Genomic DNA, 14,246 nt, shown 5'->3' with positions numbered 1-14,246 from the left:
AAGTTACTTTATTTCTCCATGAACTTCGCTCGCGAAAGCTACCTCAGTAAAGTTTATCAAAATTTATCAGAGTTGCTTTCGTATGTTTGAATTCTATTTATTGTTTTGAAGTTTCGGAGCGTAAACTTAGGATGATGGTTCGTGGTTAGGCGTCACGAACAAGTCCGGCGTTCCACAAGGCAGTAATCTGGGGCTACTGCTGTTTATTTTGTGTTGTAATGATGCTGTTTTTGCTCCGGATGAAAGCTTTAACTTGTTAATTTTTGCAGATGTTGTATTCGTATTGCTAGAAATCGTTGTATTGTACCTATTTTTCATTTTTATTAAGTGGCATGGTGTAGAATTGAATGAGTTCAGAAACGTTTGACACTGAGAAACCTGCCTTGGCGTGACCCTGGCTATTTTCCGCCTCCTCGACATTTCTATCTTGCTCTACAGACTTTGACAGTACCCTGATTAAGATGAACCTCTCGATACTGAATCCAAAACAGCAATGGACGCTCCATAGAATTTCTGCGAAGTGATTTTCCGCCCAGTGTTATGACTACATATGAAGAACTGTTGTTAAAATCACAATCCGCGTGTGCTTTCCATTTCACATAAAATTTGTTCTAGTTTTTGCCTCCTCATCTGAAGGGTCGTAACTTTTCGGTTCATGCTGTCACGTTTGCTGGTCCGAAAAACTTCTCGCATCAAAATAAACTAAAACATGACTAATAAATAACGAAAACATTTCATAAATTGATGATAACTGTACACCGCACTTCGGCGGGGTTTATTTTTTTCTCTTCTCGGAATACATTAATTTGCTGTCACACTAGCATTAGCCCGACTAGACAGGCATAAAACGGTACTACCCATTGACTGCCTGCCTTCCACGGTCCATTGCTTTAATCTCGTTCAATCACGTTCGACGGCTATCCAATTTAGTTGAACCCCATTACCATACCACGTATCATACATCGCCGTGTATAGCGCCAGCCAGCATCATTTCGCTTTTCACCATTTTATTTCACGTTTCATAGCCGTCGCGTTGTATGCCACGCGGTGCCGCGCAGGACGGCACGCGGGGGAACTGGCGGATCCCTTCCGCTCAGTGTACCGAAGCGAACTCATTCGCATGTTCTCCAGTTCCAAATTACCGACTTTGACTAAGTTTTCTAGAGGCTCTCACACTCACGGGCTGTGTTTGTGTGCGCTGCTGCCTCCTGATGACCGCAAATGGCCATTTCGTTGCACGGTCACGACACAACGGAACGCGCTCCCGCTCAAGTGGAATATAGTGGTCACAGCCATGCACACGAAATAATGGAAAGAAACAAAAAAAAGCCAGTAAGAGCTGCTATGTCTGTTTCGTTTCCTCCATGCCGTGCGTGCCGGGTGGACAGTGAGACCATATGTCGAGCTCCGGGCTCGAGAGCTAGGGTAATGTATGTGCACATAAATATCTGAATAAACAATCGAATGGCCCCTTACGCGGCGTTGTCAGTATGTACAGAACGACGACGTTTTTTTTCTTCTCCGGAATAAAACGGTGACCATCCACTCAGTACTGATGCACACCACCCACCAGTTATACTGGCTCTCCGCGATCTGAGCCCAACCGATCGGCAAGATGGTTGGAGCGAGCGAGAAACATCGAGCCGTACCGTAAATCGCATGCACTGCCATTTTGCCATTTCCGATTCGCCAGCAGTAGAAGCACCCAAGATGACATGAAGTCGACAGAGCGGGCCCATTCAATTTGGAGTGAGTTTTATAGCCGGGTTTCGTTTACTAATTGGGTGGTTATCTGCACTATAATTTCGGTGCTGTTTGACGTTGAGCCAATCTGAGTCATTAAGTGTGTGGCGATAAAAATTTGGGAAAAACTTTAAACATTCAACTGCCTGACTCACTGAGGTTGTTGTTTTTAGAAATTGCAAGGAAGCATTTGATCCGATTAAGCAAATGTTAGAATTTTGAGTCAATTATACGGAGAATTTTACAAATTCACAAGCGCCATGGTCGCCGTATTCGCTCTAGCGAATAGAAAGTGCTGCCAAATCGCCTCAGAGAGAGGTGCAAAGTGTACGCGCATGGACTGGACGTGTTGGCAGGCAGCAGTTTTGCATTCATTTCATAACCTGAGCCGAGAAGCGAAACGAAACGCGTGAGGCATCACCGCGCACTCATAACCGTTTTGTATCCGATGGGACAGTAAAAGAAAAAAATAAATAAAAATAAAACTATATCCAGCGCCCATACGAACACACATTATAATTTCAAATGTCGTCTGTTTTCTCGCTGCTTGAAATCGCTTCTACATCACCCCGTTCCCGTTGCCTCGCCGGCGCGCACTCGTAGCTCGCCTCCCGTACCTACACGTCTTCCTGCTGTTGGTTGTACTGCGTTGAGGCTTTATACCATCCGGCCGACCTGCTCTGAACTTACATTTTTATATTTTATTTCGAAGCCGTAATAACCCTCCCCGGTTCCACTCGGGATGTGCGAAACGTTACTCAGCTGCTTTTATGGCTCATAATTAGGGGACTTGCACACACTGAACGCCTGGTTGGTAGCTCTTTTGTGCTGTTTATCACTTCTGCACGCCATCCGTACGCCATCCCATCCATCATTGATCTGCACACTGCACTCGCACTCGCACTCGCACTGCACCCCTACGGTCATTGCGCGTCTCAATCGCACTCAATCGCTGGGCGAGGTGAGCGAAATGAGGTATCAAGCTCGAATACGAATGACAATCCGAAAAAGTGATTTGTTCGGTTGGGAAAATGTCAAATTTGCTCGCTCGGTGTCCGCGCAGCGGGTTTTTTTTTTGCATGTTGTATGACCCATTATCATCCTTTCTGGTTGGAAATGAAATCACTGGCAAGCTGCAAGCTGGGTTACTCTAAAATGTGTTACCTATCAACGAGGTGAAAACATCGCACGGTCAGAACATTTAGTATAATTTGGATAGAATTAGTAATTGATGTAGTTTTTTAGTAGAAAGTCCCTTGTTGATCACTTCCTCATTAGAGGCCATCCCCCTTTGTTTTAAAGTCACTTGCACATCTGTTTTCGTATCGTAAATTCCCAGAATGCAAAAAACAAAGCTTTTTTCTTATTTGGGTATTCATACTCCAATCCGTCCCTCCCCCAGTAAGCTTCCGCGCTAATAAAAAACAACAACAACAATCATCAAAATCATCATCAAGACCACTTTGGCATACAGAGCAAAATTATCATCAAGATCATCATCATTGTGACCATCATCATCAGTGAAAACATCGTAAGAAAGGATTTTTTATTACCTTAGGGAGGTTAATCAATAATAAAATGACATTTATGATACCCAAAGTCCAGAAACATGATATTCAAGAATTTTCTTTTGGGCAAAAAATGATTCGATTAACTAAACTAATAGTTTCATACTAAAACAGCCAATTCTTGGAAGCATCCTGGAAAATGACGATTACTGGAACTATTTTTCTTGTCGACGACTAGGCCAACTGAGCAGCATGTACCGCAGAGAGAATTCCAATGAATAAAATGGAACCAGTAATAATACCTAATTGCATTCAACTCCTTGAAATTAAGGGGAAGGAAGAAAGCGTGGACCTCCCGTACCGAACGCTTCCTGTATAATATTTTTACAGTACAATCGCTGGGAGTATCTTTGGTTAAGTGATACTCGTGGTCCCTCGGAGATGAACTAATGGCATTTTGACCAGAAGCCATTAGTTTTTTTTGTTAGAATATAGTCACTTTAACAGTTTGGGTTTTTCATGACTTCTACGAGATTGGGATTTGAATCCGGGTCCTCGGCGTGAATGCTAAAACTACAATTGCAAGATCGCGCACATCTTACCTTGGCTATTCAATTATACAAATTGGACTATTTCCAGGTATGACGCTAGGTAGCGGCTTGGGATGGCTAGAGCTATATTGGGCGTTTCTTCCTAGTTGCCTTCCCCTAATTGCCTTTTATACCCGCAAAAAGAATGAGATTAAATAGTCCGGACTGACAATATAAGTAAACACCTGGACAGTCGAGTCCGGGCTGTATAGACCAAAAATATATTGGGTTGATCAATGGCAGGTGCGAATTAAACCCACCTCTCTCGATTGCCGGCCGTAGTGCGATACCTCTACACCGCTGCCGCACCCGTCTATTAGGTAGCCTAATTCCGATTTTGTCAGCTCCCTATTTTGTCTACCCCAGATTTTATCAGCTTTTTATACAGATTTTGTCAGCCTATAAATTTTGTTAAACTTTTGTGCTTTTCAACATGAAATATAAAACTTTTCAGCCTGCTTGAAACTATTCTGATTCTCTGGGGAGAGGTTTTGAATAAAATTATGCCTTCTTGCGAGTAATTCGAAGTCAAACTTAAGGTATTTTCATAGTAAAAGTTCCACAGTTCTTAAACAAGGAAAGTTAGAGGTATACTATATTCAGCAATGTTGTGTATTTTGTGTTGTAAAAAACTGATTTTAAGGATTTTTTCAAGTATGAGAAATAGGATTTTTCTATCTTTGCTGAAGAGATAGAAGGTTACTGTCTTCAGCAAAATTTCTTGTAATAATATGTTGAAAAACTTTGCAGAACACATCAATGTGTTATATTGAAACTGAAGAAAAGTAAATTTTTTATTGCACTTTTGGGGGGATAAATCAAAATTTGAATTCCGCTGGACGATAGAACTTTTAATTTTCAGAATTTTCAGACTCTTCCAAAGGTTCCATAAACCTAAAATCAAGTTTTCCCGCTCAAAGCTAATGCGCACCAAAAAAAGTTCTGAACCAGTGTGTTGTGCCCGGTTCATTGAGCTGTCGGTTGACCAATTGAGGGTTAAAATTTAATTTTTAGTAGAAATCTTCGATATTGCAAGGTCTTAAGGTGAAATTAGTCGTCATCGATTTTGCAAATTTCAAAAGCAGTTTTCGTGTTGCTACATATGCTAATGCTAATTACGAAAAATTTCATTCAACTTTTACTTAATTCCTTGGTTGCAATTGGTTACAAATAACATCAAAGCCAAAGCACGTTCATCGCACATATGACGTGCCAGTCAGATCTCTTTCCCTTTTGGCGTGAATGGCAACCAGAGGAGTTGCCATTGATTTTGGTACCTACTTACTGTTTGATTCATCAGAATCACTAGTCAGAAAGCAGTTAAGCACTGCCTATTAGCTATAATTTTACTATTACTAGCTGTTACTTTTAATATATAGGCTACTTTAGCATTGTCGTCATCAATGGATGTTTAGTACGCCAAATTTTGACAATTTAACACCCCTGATGGCAACAGGATTACATGTAGGTTACGGTATCGATTCACTGTATCCTGCACCGAAAACCTTTTACTGGCAACTATCACTGCAGGCTGCCCCCGCTAGCCATCCGTGCTGCCCGCTTGCCTTCCGTGTTAACTAAGTTTGACCTTGAAACTTTACATATATTTTCACTATTAAGCGTACATTTTATCATGGACATTTTATCTATCCAACGACATATTAATAGTTATGTTTCGTTTAGTAGTTTAGAAGTTATAAGCATTTAAAATCTTTTATTCAAACGTTACACTTTTATTTTCGTTTTCACAAAGTGCTACCCACTATAGTAAACAAGGACGTATTCCTACGTCAAAAAGGATCCGTTAAGAGCCTGGTTACAAGCTGGGCAGTATCAAGTCATTAGATGCAGGCTTGTCATTTCCTCACTCATGCAACTTTTTTTGTTCAACACAATGAGCAGAACTGCTTTCAGAAATGAGAAATAAATCCACACAATGAGAAACAGACTAAACATAAAGAGAAAAACTGACGCGCAGAAAAACTTCTTAATGCGCTCTTAAAATGAGAAACTTTCGGTTTCGCGCTCGGTCCTCTCGGTAACAGCAGTAAGCGTGAAAACAGAACAACCGTGCGTGTACAGAAACTATAGACTCAGAGGCGTCAAGGCAATTAAACGTCGTTAAATTTTGAATCTTAGCGGAGAATTACCTTTGTTTATAATGGGACTTTCCTGCAGGTTCGCGTCAAGAAGCAAGTGCATGGGAATTCCAATGTTGTCATATATAAATAACATTTTTTGCACTGTTGCCGTTGTGACATGTCTAAAGGGCCAAACAGAATGCTGCATCAACGCGTCCGTCAGCGTTATTCTGTCAGTTTTCCCATGGGTTTGCTGCCAAATTGACGCTGACGGATGCGTTAACGCTGCATTCTATTTAGGCCTTTACCATATGCTGCAGTTGCGTTCACGGGCAGCCAAACTCAACTGAATATACTAAATGTAAGAATCATGATTCAACTGCATTAAGAAATAATATTTTTCTGATGGCAATGACCGCTATTTACAATCGTCGTTTTTTCTCAACGCACTACCCATGTTAAAACTACTCGTAGTTGTCATTCGTCAGCGCATCGCATCAACGTATTCAAAGTGTATTAACATTCTGTTTCTCCTCAATGAGTAGCGCAGTGTGCGGTTGCTCATACAATTGCGTTCAGCAAGAAAGAGAAAACTTAAAATGAAACAGAGCAGAATAAATCACGTTGAAGACTGAGCACAGTTTGAATTTTTCTCTTCTTTTTTTTTTTCTTCTGAGGAGGAATCATCCCTGATTAAATGACAAATTACTTCGAGATGAATTCTTCATTACTCCGATAAAGCCTCTTTTGATTGTTTGAAGTCATGTTTATAGATATTAGAGGACAGATAAATGTGATGATTCGCTTAGAGTCAGTTGTGCAGGCTGATACTGGCTTCAGAAACTAGAGCTTTAGAATGGTGATTACTTTGAGTATTTGGTAACACTATTCGACAACACTATTCTTTTGACCAAAAAAATTGCTACAGCTGTTGGATCGAGTAGCAACTTCTGAGAATTTTGTTGGTTTCAGACAAAGCTAGCCTCTGCTCATGTAGAATCACAATTTTGGAAAACCAGTTTTACGTTCCGTAGGGAAGCAATGTAGGACCATCACGTTTTCTCAATATTCCTATAACGGAATTTTCATGATTCCGGTGTGAGTGCAAGCTATTGATAAGCATATAATCTGTAAGTGTTTATTTCAAATATTTGTCGGTAAATTTCTCAATTATTCGATTTTTGATTTTAATCAAAAAGAATGTGTGAAAAGGAAACACAGTTTTAACAGTTTATGATCAGCATATAACCTGTCAAACAGCTTGAAATGCTCCTAATAGAAAATGATTGCAGATTTAGAACAGATTTTAATTGTTTTTCCTTTTTAATATTACTCACAACTTAGTCGTGTAGTCGGGAGACAGCGGTAAACATATTACTATCACTGAGAGGGACAACAGTCGTAACTAAAACACAATTTTCCTAGTTGACTGAGGACGCAGCATGTTCTCGTTAAAAGCGAAACTAGTACCTAGTTAAAGACGCGTATGCGCTTCTTTCAGGGTCGTCTGTTACTTTTTTCCTCACTTCCAACACAGCAGTAATCGTCGCTTATCAGCGGCGTAATTTAGCAGCTCGTTAAAATGAACATTGATTCTCACGTGAGGCAAACAACTTGTGTACGATTTGTGACTAACAGTTCGTTTCTTTTTCCGTTATCTCTTTTCAGAAATGACACTACTGCAGATCCATCGCAATTCCGCTCGCTCGCTTGCTCGCTCGGCTCTAGTGCTGTGTCAGAATACAGTTGCGTTGCACTTGTTTTCGAATATTTTCACGCGCAGGATTCGATGTGTGTATTGATGATCCGTCGGCGGCTGGCGGCGACTTTGGCTAAGTGCATATGCGACCAACTAATCATGTCGGGTATATCCCCCGTGCAGTGTTCCTACCGTTCGAAATGTGCCAATCTGCTTGTACTCTTCCTAGTGGACCATCATATCATAGCTACACGACGTTTTTGTTTCCTTTGTTTAGAATGTTTTAGTTAATCGTTTTGTTCCTTCTTGAACATGCCATGTTTTCTCATCTGCTAACTGAATGAAAGCGGGCAGGAGGGGGTTTGTTTTAATGAAGAAAAGGTCGACTGACGACGAGAATGCCCACTAAGAAGAGCACAGAGAAAAGAAGCGAAGGTTTTGCTGTTTCTATTCGGGCGTCTGCTGAATTGAGCCAAAAGAAAGATCTGTAATGGTGATGGAGAGCTGCTTCACGAGAACAGGAAAAAAGAAAACGACAGTCAGGTTTTGACTTGCCGGCAGTAGTTGGGCGGACGCAGGTCGTGCTGAAGTGCTGCGGTGTTCGGTTCGAATGTGGTGTTATTTCAGTGACTGTGCATACAAATTTTCTGTCAAAATGAGGGAGTATGCCAACCGAATGATGGCATTGTTAGGAAATGTGATATTCAGTGTGCTATAGAAGTTGAGATAAAACACTCGCTACATTGGAAAGTGTGTTTTCAGTGATTGATTGGTTTGATTAGATTTGCTCCAGTGTGTATTTTTCATTATATTTGTTTACGTTTCAGTTAAGCATCATCGCTCGACGAAGGAAAAATCTCTTGTGCTATAATCATTAATCAGAAGGCGAAAAAATAGAAATTAGTGCTAGTGCGAACATCTGCGTTCGGCTGTAAATATATGATGAGCGAGAAGAAAAATATCAAATAAGTCCATTATCTCGCTCGATACCTGTACAGAGTGCTAAAGAATAATTCAAATAATCGATATCGTTAATCGAGAGTGCTACGAGAGTGAAAAGAAGAGGAAGAATCGAATTTGTTGCTGGTCTTGGAGCGAAGCTCTGCAATCAGTCGCGGTGTCCTATCAGTGTGAGCGTGCAACCAAGACCCCGGCCCTGGAATACGAAAGGGGCAGAATCCGATGAATTGTATTGAGGAAAAAAAGAAGAAAAAGGAAAAAATAACCCAAGTGATGTAAGGAAGCGGCAGACAGAAGAAATCACGTGCAAAAGTTGAACACAGCTTCGTACCGGAAAACGACCGTAAGAGCAATAAGGAAACCGAAACAGAATCGCGCAAAATCTGGTTTTCTCTCACCGAGAAACCGTCCGTCGTCGTCGTTGTCGTCGTTGCAGTAGCGCTTGAAGCGCGCATCGAACGGAACACGCACACCTGTCAAGATAGGGAAGATGGACAAAGATGGTGACAAGAAGGGTGGTGACAAAAAAGGTGGGCAATCCGGAGCCGGCTTGGGAGGCGCAGCCGGTGTTCCGGATCCTGCCTCAATACTTGACGCAGCTTCGCTGTTCGGTAAGTTTACCTGCTCTTGATCTAGCAGCATCACCGATGCAAATTTTCATGCAACATGCTTGCTGCTATCTTATCTGGTTGGTTAGGTTTCTACGCGTATCATAATGTTTGTTATCCTTATCCGACTGTCATGATTAAGCTGCAACGGAAGTTGTAATTATTAGTGAATAGAGTGTAACAACTGCTGAAATGATGATTATGATAATCAACGGCAATCTGTGCACTGACTCAATGAATGTATGCTTTATTAAACGAACAATTCAACATTTGCAGTAAACATGAATAAACTGCAAATCGTAACATATATTATTTTAGGAACTTTTACCATTAGTTTAGTTACCACAACTAGTTGAACTATCGTCTTAACTTCACTCATATATTCGTTTCGCCGAAATTTGCAAATACCGCCTGTATATATTTATTGCCTACAACAGTGTTATGATTAGGAGAGGAATAAAACAAATATCAAATAACCGTATTTCGCCGAACCATTGTACAGGGATTTAAAAGAATGTAGAATGAACCTTGAAGGAAATCGGTAGGCATGAAATGCTTGAGGTTTCCTCGATTTTTTGTCAGCACGGGTTCAACAGAAATTCTGCGGAAACATTTCCAGTTTCAGTAAACGAGTTTCTTTCAATTATTCAATTGTTTGGTTATTTTTGAAGATGTTTAAAAAGAGCGGGTACTAATTTTCAATTTAGAGAGTTCGGTTAAATCAACATTAACACTGTCTAAATAATTGATAGAAAATTGCCAAGCTGAGACAATTCCATGATTAACTGCTGCGATAAATACTATTTGTATTCGTACCTTTGAGGAAATACTGAAAGGGTAGCTTTCTAGTGGAACGTTTTTGAAGCATCCGTTTAACGATTGCAAATATGTTTCCCATGGCATTTGTGGCGATGTGGAAAGTGAAACGCGGCCTCATAACAGCGAACGTTGAACTTACAAGTCTTCCTTTCTCTAACGATCACTAGGACGTGGCCGGGGGAATATTTATGTATTCAATGAGAAAGGCAACGAATTCTATCACTCTAAATTCGTAAGCAAATTGCTTACTATCCGTGCTTAACCCCTCTAAGGTATACATCATTTTTAGCAGTTTAGCAGTTTATCAGTAAAGTATGTCGTGTCGCATATCAAAAAACATCAGTATTCGATAAAATTGCGATTGGTGATCATCTCATGTCTCTCAGAGGCCGTATGACCGGTTCCGGGCCTGGGGACGGTTTCTTTTTACGGAACGAATTTCGGAGGAACTTGTCCGGGACCTGGAATCGGCCATATGGCCTCTGAGAGACATGTGATGATCGCCAATCGCTATTTTATCGAGTGCTGATGTTTTTTGATATGCGACACGACATACTTTACTGATGCTGCAATGACCATTTATGGGTACCGGTTCTGGATTTATAGTGTCCCCCCGGATCCGGATGGCGCGCAGCATGGCTCATAACTGCAGCAAAGTTACTGATATATCCACAGTCGATGATATGTTTACAAAAACCAACAGATTTCAAACAAATTTTAAATATTTGGCAACTTTATCTGAAAAAGCCATGTCTCGGTCCCCCAAGGAACTCCGGAATAACTCCGGGACCATATGACATATGGCCATTATCTATAGATATTATGAAAATAGAAAATATTTTCGTCAAAATTCCTAAATTTGGTGAAAAAATATGGAAAGATAAAAAAGTTATAACCATTTTAGTGAATTTTGCGGTGCTAAAAATGATGTAGACCTTAGAGGGGTTAAGCATAAATGAGTCATTGATTCTATAAATTTTAAAAGCAGTTTTTTTATTTGAAATAGAAATTCTGTTCATGAAAATTTTTTTACTGTGTACAGATTGGCAAGAAGAAGTGAATACATTTCCAAAAACAGAACCTCTGTTTGGGCCCAAAAACTGCTTCCGAAATGGGGCTTTCCGACGAAAAGTTAAAGACTGTTCATTTTCTCTTAAGTGTCGGTATTTTCACCTCTTTTTCTTCTCTACTTTTTATTATTTTTCAACCAATCTCGTTCCCTAGAGTCAGGAAGTGCCGAGATTAGTTATAAATTTGCGCTTGGACAAGAGCCTTCATTACGCACCTTGAGCCAGTACCACTTTTATAACTTGCTCTTGAAAGATGTTGCTGTGTTAGTAAATACAGAATTTACTTCTCTTCTTCAGCAGCATAGAGCCGGGGTGGCTCGTGCTGTTTCAAGCACTCGTCTCCATTCAACTCGGTCTTGGGCCACTCGTCGCCAATTTCCTAGTCGTCTCAGAAGTCGCAAACCGCTCTCGACCTGGTCGAGCCATCGTGCACGTTGGGCCCCCCTGTTCCTGGTGCCGGTGGGGTTGTTGAAGAGGACTATTTTCGTCGCACAGTCGTCCGGCATCCTTACGACGTGTCCGGCCCACCGTAGCCTGCTAACTTTCGCTAGATGTACGATGGGAGTCTCCCCAAGCAGTGCCTGTAGCTCGTGATTCATACGCCTCCGCCACTCTCCGCTTTCAGTTTGTACTCCGCCAAATATCGTCCGCAGCACTTTCCGCTCAAACACGGCAAGGGCGCGTATGTCCTCCGTAAGCAGCGTCACGGCTTCAAGTCCATAAAGAACTACTGGTCTAATAATGGTTTTGTACATTGTTAGCTTCGTGCGGCGGCGTATGCTTCCTGATCGTAGCGTTTTACGAAGGGCAAAGTAGGCCCGATTTCCCGCTTGGATGCGCCGCTGGATCTCCTTACTAGTGTTGTTGTCCGCGGTCACCAGCGATCCCAAATACACGAACTCTTCTACCACTTCTAGTTCGTCGCCGTCAACGGTTACCGTCCGTGGGAGGCGCACATTTGTTTCCTTTGAGCCTCTTCCTTTCATGTATTTGGTCTTCGACGCATTTATTTTTAGCCCAATTCTCCTAGACTCCGCTTTCAGTCTGGCGTAGATTGCCTCCGCCGTCGCAAAGTTCCTGGCAATGATATCGAAGTCATCTGCAAAGCCTAGAAGTTGGCTACTCTTGGTAAAAATCGTGCCTCTCGTTTCGATGCCCGCTCGTCGGATCACCCCCTCAAGAGCGATGTTGAACAGCATGCAGGATAGACCGTCACCTTGTCTCAACCCTCGTCGCGTCTCGAAGGGACTCGAGAGTGTCCCCGAGATGCGTACGAAACACATCACTCGATCCAATGTAGCTCTGATCAGTCGCGTCAGTTTGTCCGGAAAACCGTATTCGTGCATTATCTGCCATAGCTTGTCTCGATCGACTGTATCGTATGCTGCTTTGAAATCAATAAAGATGTGATGCGTGGGCACGTTGTACTCCCGACATTTCTGCAAGATCTGTCGGAGAGTAAAAATTTGGTCCGTAGTTGCGCGAGCCCCCATGAAACCCGCCTGATAATTCCCTACGAAACCTTGTGCTATCGGTGACAGCCGGCGTAACAGGATCTGGGAGAGTACCTTGTAGGCGGCATTTACCAGCGTAATACCGCGATAGTTGCAGCAGTCTAGCCGATCACCCTTTTTGTAGATGGGACAAACCACTCCTTCCATCCATTCCTCCGGTAGCTTTTCCTCCTCCCAAATCCTCGAAATAACCCAGTGTAGAGCCTTTGCTAGCGTTTCTCCGCCATGTTTATAAAGCTCTGCCGGTAAGCGGTCCTTCCCAGCGGCTTTATTGGTCTTCAGCAACCTGATTTCTCGTTTGACTTCTTGGAGATCAGGTGCTAGGACATTACTATCTTCCATGGGCGCTCCTAGGTTAATTTCCGTTCCGCCTCCTTCTGCGACTTCGCCATTGAGGTGTTCATCGAAGAACTGCTTCCATCTGTCGACCATCTCGCGCTCGTTTGTAATTAGATTCCCTCCCTCGTCCCTACACATGTCAGGTTTCGGTGTGTAGCCCTTCCGAGTTTGGTTCACCTTCTCATAAAACTTGCGCGTGTCATTAGCTCGGAATAGTTGCTCCAATTCTTCACGATCTCTGTCCTCCTTTTGGCGCTTTTTTCTCCTCAGGATCGTGGTCAACTTGTTCCTAGCTCGTCGGTACTTGGCCAGGTTCTCTCTAGTGGCAATACTTAGATAATTTTTCCAAGCATTTTTTTTCTCCTCCACCGCTTGTTGGCATTCCCCATCAAACCAATCATTTTGTGTACTCCGAGGCTCAATACCTAGTGCCGTGGTAGCGGCCTCTCCGATGGCCGAGCGTATTCTGCCCCAACCGTCTTCGAGGTTTGAAGCACCTAACTCCTCGGAAGAAGGCAGTGCCTCATTCAGTACTCGCGCGTAGTTCTCGGCAGCTTGTGGGTTATCTAGCTGCCTGATGTTCAGCCGAGGAGGGCGGCTTTGACGTGTCCGGTATACGGTGGACAGCTTTGAGCGCACATGTACTGCTACTAGGTAATGGTCAGAATCGATATCCGCACCCCGACGGGAGCGTACGTTCGTGATGTTAGAGAAGAACCGGCCCTCTATGAGAACGTGGTCAATTTGGTTCATTGTACGTTGGTCAGATGATCTCCAGGTGGCTTTGTGGATATCCTTGCGCGGGAAAAAGGTGCTTCGGATCACCAGGCCTCGGGAAGCTGCGAAGTTTATACATCGTTGGGCGTTATCGTTTGTGTCGGTGTGCAGGCTATGGGGTCCTACCACCGGTCTATACATTTCTTCCCTACCGACCTGGGCGTTCATATCCCCGATGACGATCTTGATGTCCCGTGACGAGCAGCTGTCGTACGTTGCCTCCAGCCTCGCGTAGAACGCTTCTTTCTCATCGTCGGGTCTACCTTCGTGCGGGCAGTGCACGTTAATGATGCTATAATTGAAGAAACGACCCTTTATCCTCAATACACACATTCTCTCGTTGATCGCCTTCCAATCTATCACGCGATCCTGCATTCCGCCCAGCACTACAAAGCCCGTTCCCAGTTCGTTGGTAGCGCCACCGCTCTGGTAAAACTGGGCCTTTCCGCCACGTATCTTCCATACCTTCTCTCCTTTGCGACAGATTTCCTGCAGAGCTACGATACCGAGTTTGCGGGGTTCCAGCTGTTCAATCAGC

General features: G+C 42.8%; 1 protein-coding gene across 11 annotated transcripts in view; it reads left to right on the top strand.

The window, feature by feature from the left end:
* The window catches only part of LOC128743934 (uncharacterized), a 150,976-nt gene that overhangs the window by 84,269 nt on the left and 52,461 nt on the right, over positions 1-14,246 (top strand). For all 11 annotated transcript variants that reach the window (XM_053840638.1, XM_053840645.1, XM_053840646.1 and 8 more), the window contains exon 2: positions 8,449-9,192. In XM_053840638.1, coding sequence (XP_053696613.1) covers positions 9,072-9,192 — 121 coding nt within the window. In that variant the 5' untranslated portion in view covers positions 8,449-9,071. The remainder of the gene's footprint in view (positions 1-8,448; positions 9,193-14,246) is intronic.

Source organism: Sabethes cyaneus, chromosome 3, assembly GCF_943734655.1.
Source record: "Sabethes cyaneus chromosome 3, idSabCyanKW18_F2, whole genome shotgun sequence".
Taxonomy (NCBI): domain Eukaryota; kingdom Metazoa; phylum Arthropoda; class Insecta; order Diptera; family Culicidae; genus Sabethes; species Sabethes cyaneus.
The sequence above is the reverse complement of the archived record's forward strand: the minus strand, read 5'-3'. Positions and strand labels throughout refer to the sequence as shown.